This window comes from Lycium barbarum, chromosome 5 (genome assembly GCF_019175385.1).
Source record: "Lycium barbarum isolate Lr01 chromosome 5, ASM1917538v2, whole genome shotgun sequence".
NCBI classification, from domain to species: Eukaryota; Viridiplantae; Streptophyta; class Magnoliopsida; order Solanales; family Solanaceae; genus Lycium; species Lycium barbarum.
The window spans coordinates 140,603,023-140,615,987 of record NC_083341.1 but is presented as its reverse complement, the minus strand read 5'-3'; the positions used below and the strand labels follow the sequence as shown (position 1 = coordinate 140,615,987).

Sequence of the window (12,965 nt, the reverse complement as noted above, 5' to 3'; positions counted from 1 at the left end):
AGTAGAGATATATGTGGAAATATATTGAATGCACTTGAACCGCATTTTTACTTCTACTAACATCTAATAGAAGTAGAATAAAGAATCTTTTGATATAAATGAATCTTTTGGGTTGCTGTTGGATGTGTATGTTGCAAGACACTTGTGAAAAAAGAAAAATAACAGAGAATGACTCTACTGCTTTAGAACATCATCAAATACCGTGGTTACACCAGCATACGCAGTGCAGTACCTTGTAACCTATGCAGTCGACAAATCAGATTTTTATCTTCATCTTCTTTCAGCATTATAAGTTGTACACCAACAACAAATAAAAACAGTGGAATTACATGTTCTAGTGATGGTTTTGTCACAGGCATAAGTCTAAGAAATCAAAAACTTGGTGGTAATATTATTCCGCCAATCATTTGTGAACTCAAAAATCTTGTAGATATTGAACTTGCAGATAGTAACTTATCAGGTGAACTTCCAACAGTTTTGTACAAGTGTTCAAGACAGGAAATTCTTGATCTTTCTGGTAACCAATTCTATGGACCATTCCCTACGGATATTCATCGAATATCTAGGCTAACTTTTTTGGGCCATTCCAAAATCTATTGATCAACTTACAAAGTTGAAACATTTGTCTCTTAGTAAGAACATGTTTGAAGGCACAATTCCTCCAGAAATCGGAAATCGATCGAATCTTGAAAAGTTGGGCATGTAGAATACCGTGAAATGAACAACTTTTCTGTAATTTTGCTCGGTTATCAAATTGTACAGACTACAGATCAAAGGCATTTGTCAATAGGAATAGTGCGTTGTGTCTGCTGACCAACTTCGTCCACCGCAGACTATAGTTTTTCCTTCATCTTGAAAGCTGTAGACAACACATTGTGTTTGCTTTTTAGTTTCAAAAATTTCTTAATTTATGATGGTGCACCACTGTCTGAGGCCTCAGAAATCTGCACAACTGGAATTGTATTATCACACACACACACAAAAAAACATGCACACACGCACACACTCCAGTGGTAAATGGATCTAAATCATTTTGCAGCAGAGAAGGATAATCCTAAGGAACTACCTCAAAAGGAACAGTTACCATACAAAAGAACCTCAAGACCTCTGTCCTCTGTCCAATTGATGTATCATCAAGGTCTGTAAATACTTTCTTTTCTTCATAAGACAGGTACTTTACTTATTCGGGATAAAATTGAAGGCATGGCCTTTCTAGAGTTCACAACAAAAAACTAACGATGAGATATGTACCATATTTGTATGGTAAGTGAAATGTATGAAGATCCCAAATTCGGACCAAGTCAATGAAAGTATACTCTGTCTTTAAATTAAAAGAATACATAAAAGCACCACCAATTATACTAACACAATACCTCAACTTTCAAATATGTCAGTGAATTTTGAAGATATTTTGGCTTAGTTGGTCTATCCGGTATTATTGTTATTTATCAGAGTACTCCATTTTCAACTCGATTAATTATGTGTTTGGATGTTTTGTTCCCATTACGTATAGCTTCTTCAGCCTGATACATGCTAATAAAACCCCATTTGCTTTATGAGGAAGTAATCAGAAAGAGCACAATTTCAGGCAAGACAATTGCATTTAGTCCAACCAAAGTAGCGGAAACCTACATTGAGATTTAGCAACCTATTCTTTTATAAGAACCAGCAAAGTATCTCATTTTCAGAAAATTCAGCTATGATAAAACGTGTGACATATCTTTAGAGCACAACTGAAAATCGTTTAGGTGAAGAAAGAGCTGAAATTAGCAATTTAGCACCAGCAAGTCTTTTGCACGGAGAATACCACGGGTAACAAAGTAGTAGCCCTGTGAGGTCCCACGGTAAATCCGTTATATCTTTGTTTCCCAGACATTCCGGTTCCAAATAGTTTATGATTTTGAATTAACTTTATAGGTAGTATAATCAGGAACCTATATATTAAACTACATTTGAAACATAATTCTTCAACACAATTATACATGATAGAGATAGGTTGTTTACTAATGTTGTGCAGCAGAAGCAGAAGTAAATAACATACCTTTTGAGTTAGTGAATCATGGATCAGAATGTTGTGGTAAACCTGTTTAAAAAGAATATCACATGCCATAATTATAACGACAAAATAAATTGAAGAAGCAATTAGACGATAATCTAACAATGCATAAAAGTGACACTTACTTAAATCAAACAAACTGAACCTGCATATGTACAAAATTACTGCAACACAGAGTCAAACCTGCAACAAATAAGATCAAACGTAGAACTTATTGATATAAGCATGTGTGATTGAAAGTTTCAAATTTATAGTAATGGCAAAAATCAGACAGCATTGACACTATTATGTACTTCACACAACATAAACACTATTGAAAAGTAGGAATCGATAGAAATAGAATTACAACAATAATTTGTTTCACCTAAAGTTTATTAATCTTTCCTTCAAAAGCCACGAAATTCAGTCACGAAAAATATGAAATTGAAGAAAACATGAAGAGTTAAAAAAAAAAATGATGATCAAAACAGCTGAACAACTTTCTCTACAACATTTATACGCTAATGCTGTGTAATGTCTACATTGTCATGTGAGAAAATTGGGCACCATCACTTGTTCATAAATCAAAGATTCAAAATTTCAACAACAATATATACGACAGTGAAAGATGGTCTCATATTAGATTTCGCATGTACTTCAATATGATATAAGTAAAAATGACATGTTAAGAAAAGTTAGGGGACATCCTATGAACTTCTTGTTCTTTCTGTAGTTTTGGCAACATTAATGAGTAGTCCTAATATTCAATATCAAGAAATCCTACATCTCCATCTTCAAATCTCCAGAGCACTGCTTGTATCTATACGACTGAATTTCTTTGTTATCTCGTATTCTCATTTGCTTAAGAATTTATCATTTTTGCACGGAGCTTACAATATTCTTTCTGAAGCTCAGGGAAGATAACGCACCAACTCCACTGCAGGGATCTAAAAACAAATAGAAGAAGAGTTCTTATCCCCAAAATAAAAAAATAAAAAAAATAGAAGAGTTGGAATAGCCCATAGGTTGCATAATGCACTAAAAAATACCAGAATATTATCGACAAATAGTAGAAATGAACTCATATATACATCAAACTAAGAAGATCAGGTATTTATGGATAAATTGACCTCTTAAGTTGCTAAGCTAGATACTTGCTGTCTATGTTAGCTTCAACTTGTATTACCATAAAATAACACATTGGTGAAAGCCTGAAACACACTCAAGTCAAGATTGTCATACTATAAAATGCCAAATTCTGAATACCTATCACACCTTCCCTAACACATCAGTAACAACTGCAGTACTATATACCCCATACCCCCAGTTCAGAAAGATACAATTCCAGATTCCCAAAACTCCTTTACATTTTCGGTTCTACCATTTCAATTATATTGCTTTCTGAGATATTTCTTGAACTTTTCACTTTCCCCCTTGAAACGTAACTCTTCCAAACATTTGAAGTTCTATGTGATATCCAGATGAAATTCTCAATATCTTAACCACAGCTTCTTCACTAATTGTCTCAAAAATGAAATAACCAAACCAAACAATAGAAGGGAGTAAGGAAATAAACCATAAATTCAGCCAAAAAAAGAGTTGTCTTAGTTAAGCATGTTTTTCCCCTGTTCAGCCACCAAACGTTATAAACATTAACAATTGGTAGCTTAAATCACACCTACCTACTTTCAAGTTTTAACAATTCATAACTTTTCATTTGGGTTATAAACTTAAGAAGGACAAAGAATCTTGAAAGTAAATGATAGAATCAAATGGAAATTTCATTAGTATTAAATCAGTCAGCTACTCAACCATTTATAACTGAAAGTATACCTTATTATGTGGATCCTCAACTTTAAAAGACCAAAATCAAGACAAATATTTATGTTTTATGAGATCTCGTGGATATGTTTGTGAAAGGGTTGCTCGAACAGGCTGACAAAGATTTGTTGATAGAGCTAGCTTGTTGATTCTGATGACAGAGATTTGCTGATAGAGATTCTTGATGATATAGAGATGGATTTGGTGAGAAGCTTCAGGAAAATTCCTACTATATAAAATACTAAGCTGACTTTACTGTTTTAGCAGCTGAAATTACAAAAATGCCCTTGGTCGTCCTATAGGAATGTCGGCCAAAAAGTGCCCACTCACTTTTCTAAATAGTTAGAGTTAGAATATATATATATATATATATATATATATATATTCTCCTATATAAGAAGCCATAGTTGAGCAGCTTCAGCTGCCTGTCTCATGGTCTCAATTTTGGCATTTTATGTACTGACGTAGCCTCTTTCATTTGTAAGGTGAGGTTATTGAGAGAGTTGCAAATTGCAAGGGACCCACTTTACAATTGCTTATTGGGTACTCAAGTAATTATTAAATTATCTGCTTTTGATTTAATATTTTAAAAAAATCTTTCTTGAGCATTGAAAAAAATATATTTTTTAACAAATGTAACTTACATTATTAAAGATATTTTTTAACAAATGGAAGGAAACTATATTGAATTTATTTTAGCATCTGATAAGTAAATTAAAAAAAACTTATTAAAAAGTTCTAATGATTTGACTTAGTTAAAATTTATCAAATTCATGAAAGTAATAGTATTTAAATTGTTAATAAATTTAGACTCAGCCTAAAAATCAATAGGGCATCAACTTATAGATAAATAGTTAAAGAAAAAAAGTAAATTCAAGATGTGAAGGTATATATTGACCATAATTTTAAAGGGTAAGTAATAGATTGATGTATAATTTTAGAGTTAGGTATTAAGACAGTATTTGCTTTGAAATTGAAAAAAAAGAGTATTTATTAAAATTTAGGTTTTAACCGTTGTGTAAATCACCGTATCAACACCATTAGTACAAAAAATTGATTGTGCACTATATTGAACAATTTTCAAACAAAGATTAAAGTTTAAGAATTTCAAAATAACATCTCTTGAACTTGGGCCCCTGCATAGCACGGGAATTCTTAACTAGTATATTTCTACTATATTAGAAGAGTGGGTTTGGTCATCAACCACCCACTCTTCTAATATAGTTAAATTAAAATAATTAAAAAAAACTAAGGTGGGGTTCACGTGAAGAAGTAGGAGACAATTGCAAAAAAAAAAATTTAAGGTGGGTCCACGTGAAGAAGTAGGAGACAATTGAAAAAAAAGGACATTTAAATAATGATAATAAGTTCAGAAAATAGTAAAGGTACGCTTAGAGAAAATTTAAAGAAGAGAAATTCAGGAAAAAAGAAATAACGATTTAAATTGAACACAAAAACCGCTAAAGAAGTCATAAAATCAAAAGATTTAAAACTTATACCTTTGTAAGGATAAAAATGCATTAATTTTAGACACATACGTCTCACACAAATAATGAGGAATAACATCAAGAAGACGAAAGATAAACGGTCAAGAAACGTATACACATATGTTCTTAAAATGATAAAGTTGGTCTATACTTAAAAATTTAAGACTACAACATATGCTAACACATGAAAGCTCTTTTCAGTGTTGTTGAGTAGAAAGAGATGATGGCATGAAATTCAGTAGGAGAAGGTGTCACGACCCAATTTGCGAGTCGTGGTGGCACCTACACTATCCCTCCGAGTAGGCGAACCACATTACTAATAACAAGTTGAATAAGCGGAAAATTAAATAAAAATAAATTATCAAGTCTTAAATACTTATCATAACTAGAGATGTCATGACGACCCCAAAATCTGGTCAAAAGGTACAAAGCGCTAACATAGTACGGAATATAAGTCTGAAAATACCCGAAGGCTATATATTGTCTGTCGAATAGAAAAACAGAAATAAATAGAGGAGGTCCTTCAGGGGCCACGGATGACCAAGTAGCTCACCCTGAATGACTGAAAGATGTCACCCTCGCGTATCAGCCACGGGGTGTAGAACTGGAACCCGGATCGTACTCTGCACTCAACAAAAGTGCAGCAAGAGTAGTATCAGTACAACACTTGTACCGGTAAGCATCATAGGCCGACAATGATTAGATATCGCATGAAGAAGTTGAAACAACAAGTAGCACATAGAGCAAACAGGTATGGTCACGTATCATATACAAGTAAAGTGTAAAGGAATCATAAAATCAACCAAGACAGATATAATTCACCAAATGATCAGTCAAATATATGAGTGGATGAATGCAATGCAATGCAATAGTCACCTCTCTCACTCCACTCTCGTACACACATGCTAAGGGCAGTGCCTCAAAGCCATGACCCATGGGGGACCCGCGAAGTCCATGTACCACTCATGCTCTCCGGCAGAAACCTCGGAGGCTATTAATCACTCTCAATCTCCGGCAAAGACCTCGGAGTCCCTCTGTCACTCTCCATCTTCGGCAAAGACCTCGGAGTCTCTCAATCACTCACCTCACCAATCATCACAACAATAATATGGAAAGCGTGCCATGCGTGATATCAGTCTCAACAATATCACCAATATAAATCAACAAGTACAAGTCATATTACTGTCCACTGTTCAATTATCAATATTACCATTCATTTTCATGTGATGAGTGAACTAGTATGTGATGGAGATACAAACAAGTGATAATCACATACATAACGCATTTGGCGACAAGCCCACATAACAGCTGACAAATCAACCTAATTGGAATTCATCTCCACTTCATGCCCGAAGGCCTATCATGCTATCCCCGTCACTTTCTACAACTACATACGATTCTCTAATCAGAGTCTAACTAAAGTAGACCGTAACCTACCTCAATGCCGAACAGGTGCCACGAACTCTCACACCAACGCTTTTCCCTTCCGAAGTGCTTCCAAACGGACAGTGTCTATCAAATATATAACTTACGTTAATTACGAGTCTAAATCCTAACTTAGGATTTAATTCTCACTTTCCACAACTCAAATACCATGGATTTGAAGGTTTTCATAAAATCCAATACACTCAATATTCCATTACATCTACACAATATATATATATATATATATAATATTTCTCTAAACTTCGTGTTGGTACCTTTCAGCAAACCAAACATCTTTTTTTTTTCCAATACAAATCTCAACCTTACTTAGTCTAAAAATACACGTGTTGATTTTTATGGAACAAGACTAATGAGCACAACTCAATAAGACAATAACAGATGTCTTGTATGATGACTCTTAACCTTATGAATGTTTATATTTTCTGCTGCACTTTCTATTCGCAATGACTTCTTGTGGGAAAGTTCCCATTTATTCAAAAGTTGTGGTCTAATATTAAAGTAAAAATCTTGCTCCATGCAGTAAGATTTTGAGTCCATTTCCTTTATAAAGGTATAAATAAAAGATCATAATATCTAATTAGACAACACCCAATGTATTAAAAATTAAAGTGGCAAACTAATAACATAAAGACAAAATTCAAAAATGGAAGTGAAATAATGAAACCGGAGGACCTTCAACAAAAGAACACAGACAGAATTAAACATAAGACTTAATATGTAAGGATTTAAATATTGGCAAGATAAACATAAAAGGACACTTTGAAATTGGAAGAATGTACAGTGCCTACAAATTGAGAAAACGCACAGTGCATACAAGGGAAGAGTTGATTCAAATCAAAAGTAATTTATATTTTAAAATCACTTCTACTATAAAATGTTTATTTAAGTTAATTTTTTATAAATACATGTTACTTAAGGGGGGTGCATGAGCTAAAAGAGACACTTATTTTGGAATGAAGGGAGTAATATCTTCTTGATTTATTTCATTACTAGTGAAATTGCCCGCGCTTCGCGCAGGTACAAAAGACAATGATTTTACAAATTGACACTTTTGAATTTTTTTCTCCTTTTTTTTTTTTGGGAAAGAAGAAAATAATTTCTCATGTAACCTGGATTAATCTTATATTTATTTGAATATTTTCTTTTCTTTTTCTCTTTGAGTTATACATTTGACTTCAATAACCATTCAATCCAGGTCTAGGAATAATAAAAAGAAAAGTGCTAATACAACCGAAAGCACTCCACTATAAATACAAGAAGTGGAAAATATTCATATAATACAAGCATCAAGCAGTAGAAATGTCACTAGCAATCATATCACGAAGCCCCATCCAATAGACATCATTTTGTTCTCCTACATCTTCGACATCTACATTGTTAGCTCTTGAAGTTGTGCCAATATCATTAGAATCAACCGATGGAATATAACTCTCATTCTCAGCTGTTTGGAATGCATCATCCACATTGCATTTCTTTCTAATATAATTGTGAATGGCCATAGTAGCAAGTACGATGTCCCTTTGTGTGTCAATGTGATAGTATGGCATGTCTCTCAAAATAGACCATCTTGCTTTCCAAACACCAAATGTGCGCTCTACTACATTTCTAAAAGAAGAATGTAAATAGTTAAATTTCTCAATGCGTCCTCTTGGCTCTCGCAGTTGTCGAGTTGCACCGCGGCGAAATTCAGCTAGGTGATATCTTACATTATTTCCTTTGTACGGAGCCATGTATCCTTTCATGTGTGAATATCCTGCATCAACTAGATAATATTTGTTTCCGCGTGGATGTGGAAAGTTGAGCTCTTCTCTACGAAGGGCCTCAGCAAATATACGACTATCGTGAGCTGCTCCTTCCCACCCAGCCCATGCAAATGTAAAACACATATTAAAATCAACAATGGCGAGAATAGTTTGAGTCGGATAACCTTTACGTCCAATATATGGTATCTCTTGACCTTGCGGTAATCTAGCTTTAACATGTGTGCCATCAATTGCTCCAATACAGTCCTACAAGAAGTTGATGTAAAATAAGAAACTTGGGACCCATTTTTTTCTCGTTGAATTCTAAGGGACAAGAAACTATCATAAAGCTTTTGTTATATAAGGGTAGTAAAGATACAATGCAGAATAACAAATTATCATAAACGGGTTACTTACTTTAAAGAAAGGGAGATATCTTTGTTTACATGGCTTGTGAGCATCGCAACCATCATTATAATTTGGATGTGGTTGAATGATATCTCTTGCAAGCTTACAAACGGCCTTTAAAACACTATGAAAGTGTCTATGAACTGTCTCTCCAGAATGTTGAAAGATATCTTGTATCATTCGATTTCCAACTCCATGTGCACAAGTCATCAAGAATATGCCTAACATTTCATGTATAGACATTCCACGAGTGCGTTTAAGCCCATATTTATCAGTTAGGTCATTGGATAGATCAATGAACACCGCTTTCTTCAGTCGGAAATTTTCATAACAACTAGTCTCATTTCCTCGTAATATCTCTTGAATAAACTCATTTCCAGAGCGCATTGATGTACGACAAGGTTCTTTGCATAGGTATTTTTCACAATACATCAAAATTTATTTACCTGTTATATGACATAAAGCCATCCACTCCTTCGCATCTTTCTCTCTCCGAATCTCTTCTAGTTCTTGATCTTCGTCATCTAATAAATCACTTAAATGAGGAGATACCACATTGCTAATATCCCAACTCTCCATTTAACTGAAATGGAAATGACTCAAGTTAGTAAAGAATGAATTTTTTTCCAACAACCCGATTTCAAGATTTTTTAGAAACTCCATCGTTTCAATGCACTCATATCCATCGTTTCAGCCGCACGCGCAGCGAGCAGCAGCAGCAGCAGCCGCAGGCGCAGCGCGCAGGCAGCAGCCGCAGGTGGAGCACGCAGGCAGCAGCGCAGGCAGCAGCGCGCAGGCACCAGCCGAGGCAGCAGCAGCGCAGGCCGCAACGGCAGGCCGCAACGGCAGGCGCAGCGCGCAGGCGGAGCGCACAGGCAGCAGGCGCAGGCGCAGCCAGCAGCCGCAGCAGGCGCAACCGCAGTCGCAGCAGCAGTCATCTCAAATTACTATTCCATCAAAGAAAAACAACCACAACAATACATAAAGTTCCCACATTCATTAAAGCCAACACAACAACAATAACCATAAGGTCTAAGGATACAACCACAACGTCAACACAACATTAACAATACATAAAGTTTAGACGTACAACCATAAGATTTAGGGATACAACAGCAATGTCTAAACAAGAAGCAATAAGTAAAGTTTACACGCACAACCATAATGTTTGAACATTAAACAATAAAAACATTTAACCATAGCAACGCAATCAGCCCATTTTCTGAAGGTGTAACTGATAGTTATACTCCAACCAAGATTTCCGAGCTTCATCAGTTTCCATCTTAAGAAACAGTTGACGTACATCCTTCTTAAGAAACATGTTGCAAACATAGTTGTACTTTCCATACCTAGCAGGAATATCAGAAAAATTTGCCAACATATTCATACACTTATCGATGACGGGATCATCTACCGAAGGGGATGTAGCAGTGCTTTTACTAGACATAAACTCCACTAGAGAGTGTATATCCTCTCTCATTGATGCCGCACCAGATTTTGCCTTATTTTTTTTTACTTGATTGCTAGTTTCGGTATCATCAATTGAACCTCGTCTTTTAAGTGACGGCTTAGGAAACATAATAGAATCCACATTCTGTATATCATCACTTTCATCATTCCCTTCATCACTAGGATTGATAAAGTGTTCTTTGTCATAGCCACCAATACTATTTGTTCCTTCTTCATCAAGATCTACTCGAATGCCAGACATTTGTTCTTGATTCGCTGCATGTGCTCTTTCTCCAGTAGCAACAATATCAGAAAACAACGCATCATAGCGATACCATATTAGTGAAAGATCTATTTTCCTGAACTTATTATATCGATCATCCTCCTGTAACAAAAAAAATCAAAACTACTTTAAACTAACCAAGAAATTTAGCAATGAAAGAAAAAAAGAAAGACATATAGAAAAATGTGAGAGATGTACCTTAATTTTTCGCTCCCACCAATCATCATCTGCCATAATTGTATTTTTCGTGGCATCCCATCCTAAACCTGTCTCCCCTCTCATCAACTTCTTAAAAAGAATCCAATCTTTTTTCATGTTATCCCAATGATTTTTCATTTGTTTTTTATCATAGTTTCTTCCCGTGGCTTTGTTGAATTCTTCAACAACATTATTCCATCCATCTCTATTTAAATGAGTGTGTGGTCTACGTCCTTATCCAATCTCATTTTCACACAAATCTACAAATTTAATGTTGGCATCATCATCCCACTTAGCATTACTTCGTGCTTTACTAATTTCCGGCATGATTGAATGTAAACAATCTGAAGAAAGGAGAAATAAACGTTCATGAACTCTGCCACATCATAATGATGGATTATCGCGTTTAAAACTAGTGCTACTTCTCTGTTAATATCACCTTACTATTTTGTGTTAAAGATTGCATATGCATCTTGATTCTTCAAATACCAATAAAGCTTCAAACTAATAGTCAAATTAAGCTGTCATTATTCTGCACCTCCACATAAGCTTAAGTCCAAAAGGCAGTTGAGCTATCTGTGTCAGCCTCTTAAGCAATCCATTCAGAATTGGTCTTTTTCTCTGTATTCACTTAAACTTTTCTGAATTAAAAACCTTTAAAATAAATCACCGATAAATTGGTACAATGGTACAACATTAGTGATACCATTTCAGCAATAACTAGGATTTTTCCTAATGTGTCTTTAACAGACAAAACACCAAACTTCTCTATAATAGTGACCAAAAGGAACACTTTAAAACCAACAAAAGAAGAAGCAGCGAAGAAGCAATTTCTTCGAAACCAGCGAACTTAGATACTAAAATCAAAACACAAAATCAGTGATTAACAACGAGCTTAACATCAATGATTCTACTGAGAGATTCAGCGTAGAAAAAACACAAGTATGCAGAAAAAATCCACACGCAAGATGAAATAAAGCTAAATTACAATTTGTAGAGAAAAATCAAAGAATAAGGAAGAAGAATACCTAGATTAGTAGAAACTTGAAGAACTCAAGCTATTTTCAACATTGATTTTTACAACTTTACATTTTTTAAGAACCCAACGATTTGGGGAAATTTCTAAAGAGAGAAAGAGAGTATGGGAGTGAAGAAAATTTTGGGTTTTGTAGAAGATGAAGAACACAGATCGTGGAGGCTGCTATGTTGTAGAAGATGATGAAGAGGCTGCGTTGTTGGAGAATGAAATGAAAACAGATCGTGAATTTTAGGGCTTGCTAGGAGGGTATTTTGGGAATTAAAATAAAATATAAGGGATATAAAAGTAATTTCCATGGTCAACGAAAATGGCTTTAAGCCCTTCCAAAAAAAAAGTTTGGAATCCTAACTTTTCATTTTTGGGCAACTTTAAGCACTTTATGGCTGAAATTTAGCATTAGCCAAACGCTACAATAAGCTAAAAAGGGCTTATAAGTTGGTTTGACCAACTTATAAGCCCATCCAAACGGGCTCTTATATGGAACAAGACTAATGAGCACAACTCAATAAGACAATAACAGATGTCTTGTATGATGACTCTTAACCTTATGAATGTTTATATTTTCTGCTGCAATTTCTATTCGCAATGACTTCTTGTGGGAAAGTTCCCATTTATTCAAAAGTTGTGGTCTAATATTAAAGTAAAAATCTTGCTCCATGCAGTAAGATTTTGAGTCCATTTCCTTTATAAAGGTATAAATAAAAGATCATAATATCTAATTAGACAACACCCAATGTATTAAAAATTAAAGTGGCAAACTAATAACATAAAGACAAAATTCAAAAATGGAAGTGAAATAATGAAACCGGAGGACCTTCAACAAAAGAACACGGACAGAATTAAACATAAGACTTAATATGTAAGGATTTAAATATTGGCAAGATAAACATAAAAGGACACTTTGAAATTGGAAGAATGTACAGTGCCTACAAATTGAGAAAACGCACAATGCATACAAGGGAAGAGTAAGAGAACGTGTGAAATATTTTCCCCACCCAATTCATCCCTATTGTCCAACAATAGTTGTACACCCTAGCTTCCTATTTTGTCCTCTATT

General features: G+C 34.7%; 2 protein-coding genes and 1 long non-coding RNA gene across 5 annotated transcripts; all 3 read right to left on the bottom strand.

Annotated features, from left to right (window-relative positions):
* Positions 1 to 406: 406 nt before the first annotated feature.
* LOC132641925 (uncharacterized) lies at positions 407 to 4,126 on the bottom strand. Of its 3 annotated transcripts, none has more exons than XR_009583021.1 (4): positions 3,869 to 4,126; positions 2,182 to 2,239; positions 2,042 to 2,083; positions 407 to 1,140 (listed from the first exon to the last, which is right to left on the bottom strand). It is a non-coding gene; the product is annotated as an uncharacterized LOC132641925 (long non-coding RNA). The 3 variants fall into 3 exon arrangements; XR_009583023.1 differs by having other exon boundaries at positions 407 to 952; XR_009583022.1 differs by having other exon boundaries at positions 407 to 944; positions 3,869 to 4,125.
* A 3,518-nt stretch (positions 4,127 to 7,644) lies between these two features.
* On the bottom strand, positions 7,645 to 9,195 carry LOC132642842 (uncharacterized). Its single transcript, XM_060359868.1, has 2 exons — positions 8,949 to 9,195; positions 7,645 to 8,798 (listed from the first exon to the last, which is right to left on the bottom strand). The coding sequence occupies exons 1-2, from the start codon at positions 9,180 to 9,182 to the stop codon at positions 8,076 to 8,078; spliced, it is 957 nt and encodes a 318-aa protein (XP_060215851.1). The 5' UTR covers positions 9,183 to 9,195; the 3' UTR covers positions 7,645 to 8,075.
* Positions 9,196 to 9,934: 739 nt separating this feature from the next.
* On the bottom strand, positions 9,935 to 11,197 carry LOC132642841 (uncharacterized). The gene is made up of 2 exons (XM_060359866.1): positions 10,870 to 11,197; positions 9,935 to 10,773 (listed from the first exon to the last, which is right to left on the bottom strand). Exons 1-2 carry the CDS (start codon positions 11,005 to 11,007, stop codon positions 10,150 to 10,152), a joined length of 762 nt encoding a protein of 253 aa, XP_060215849.1. The 5' UTR covers positions 11,008 to 11,197; the 3' UTR covers positions 9,935 to 10,149.
* Between the last annotated feature and the right edge of the window lie 1,768 nt (positions 11,198 to 12,965).

Coding starts and splice junctions, on each gene's coding strand:
- LOC132642842 (XM_060359868.1), bottom strand. CDS start 9,182: ATGTCTATACATGAAATGTTAGGCATATTCTTGATGACTTGTGCACAT. Junction 8,799..8,948: donor GATATCTCCCTTTCTTTAAA/GTAAGTAACCCG, acceptor AACTTCTTGTAG/GACTGTATTGGAGCAATTGA.
- LOC132642841 (XM_060359866.1), bottom strand. CDS start 11,007: ATGAAAAATCATTGGGATAACATGAAAAAAGATTGGATTCTTTTTAAG. Junction 10,774..10,869: donor GGTGGGAGCGAAAAATTAAG/GTACATCTCTCA, acceptor TTTTTGTTACAG/GAGGATGATCGATATAATAA.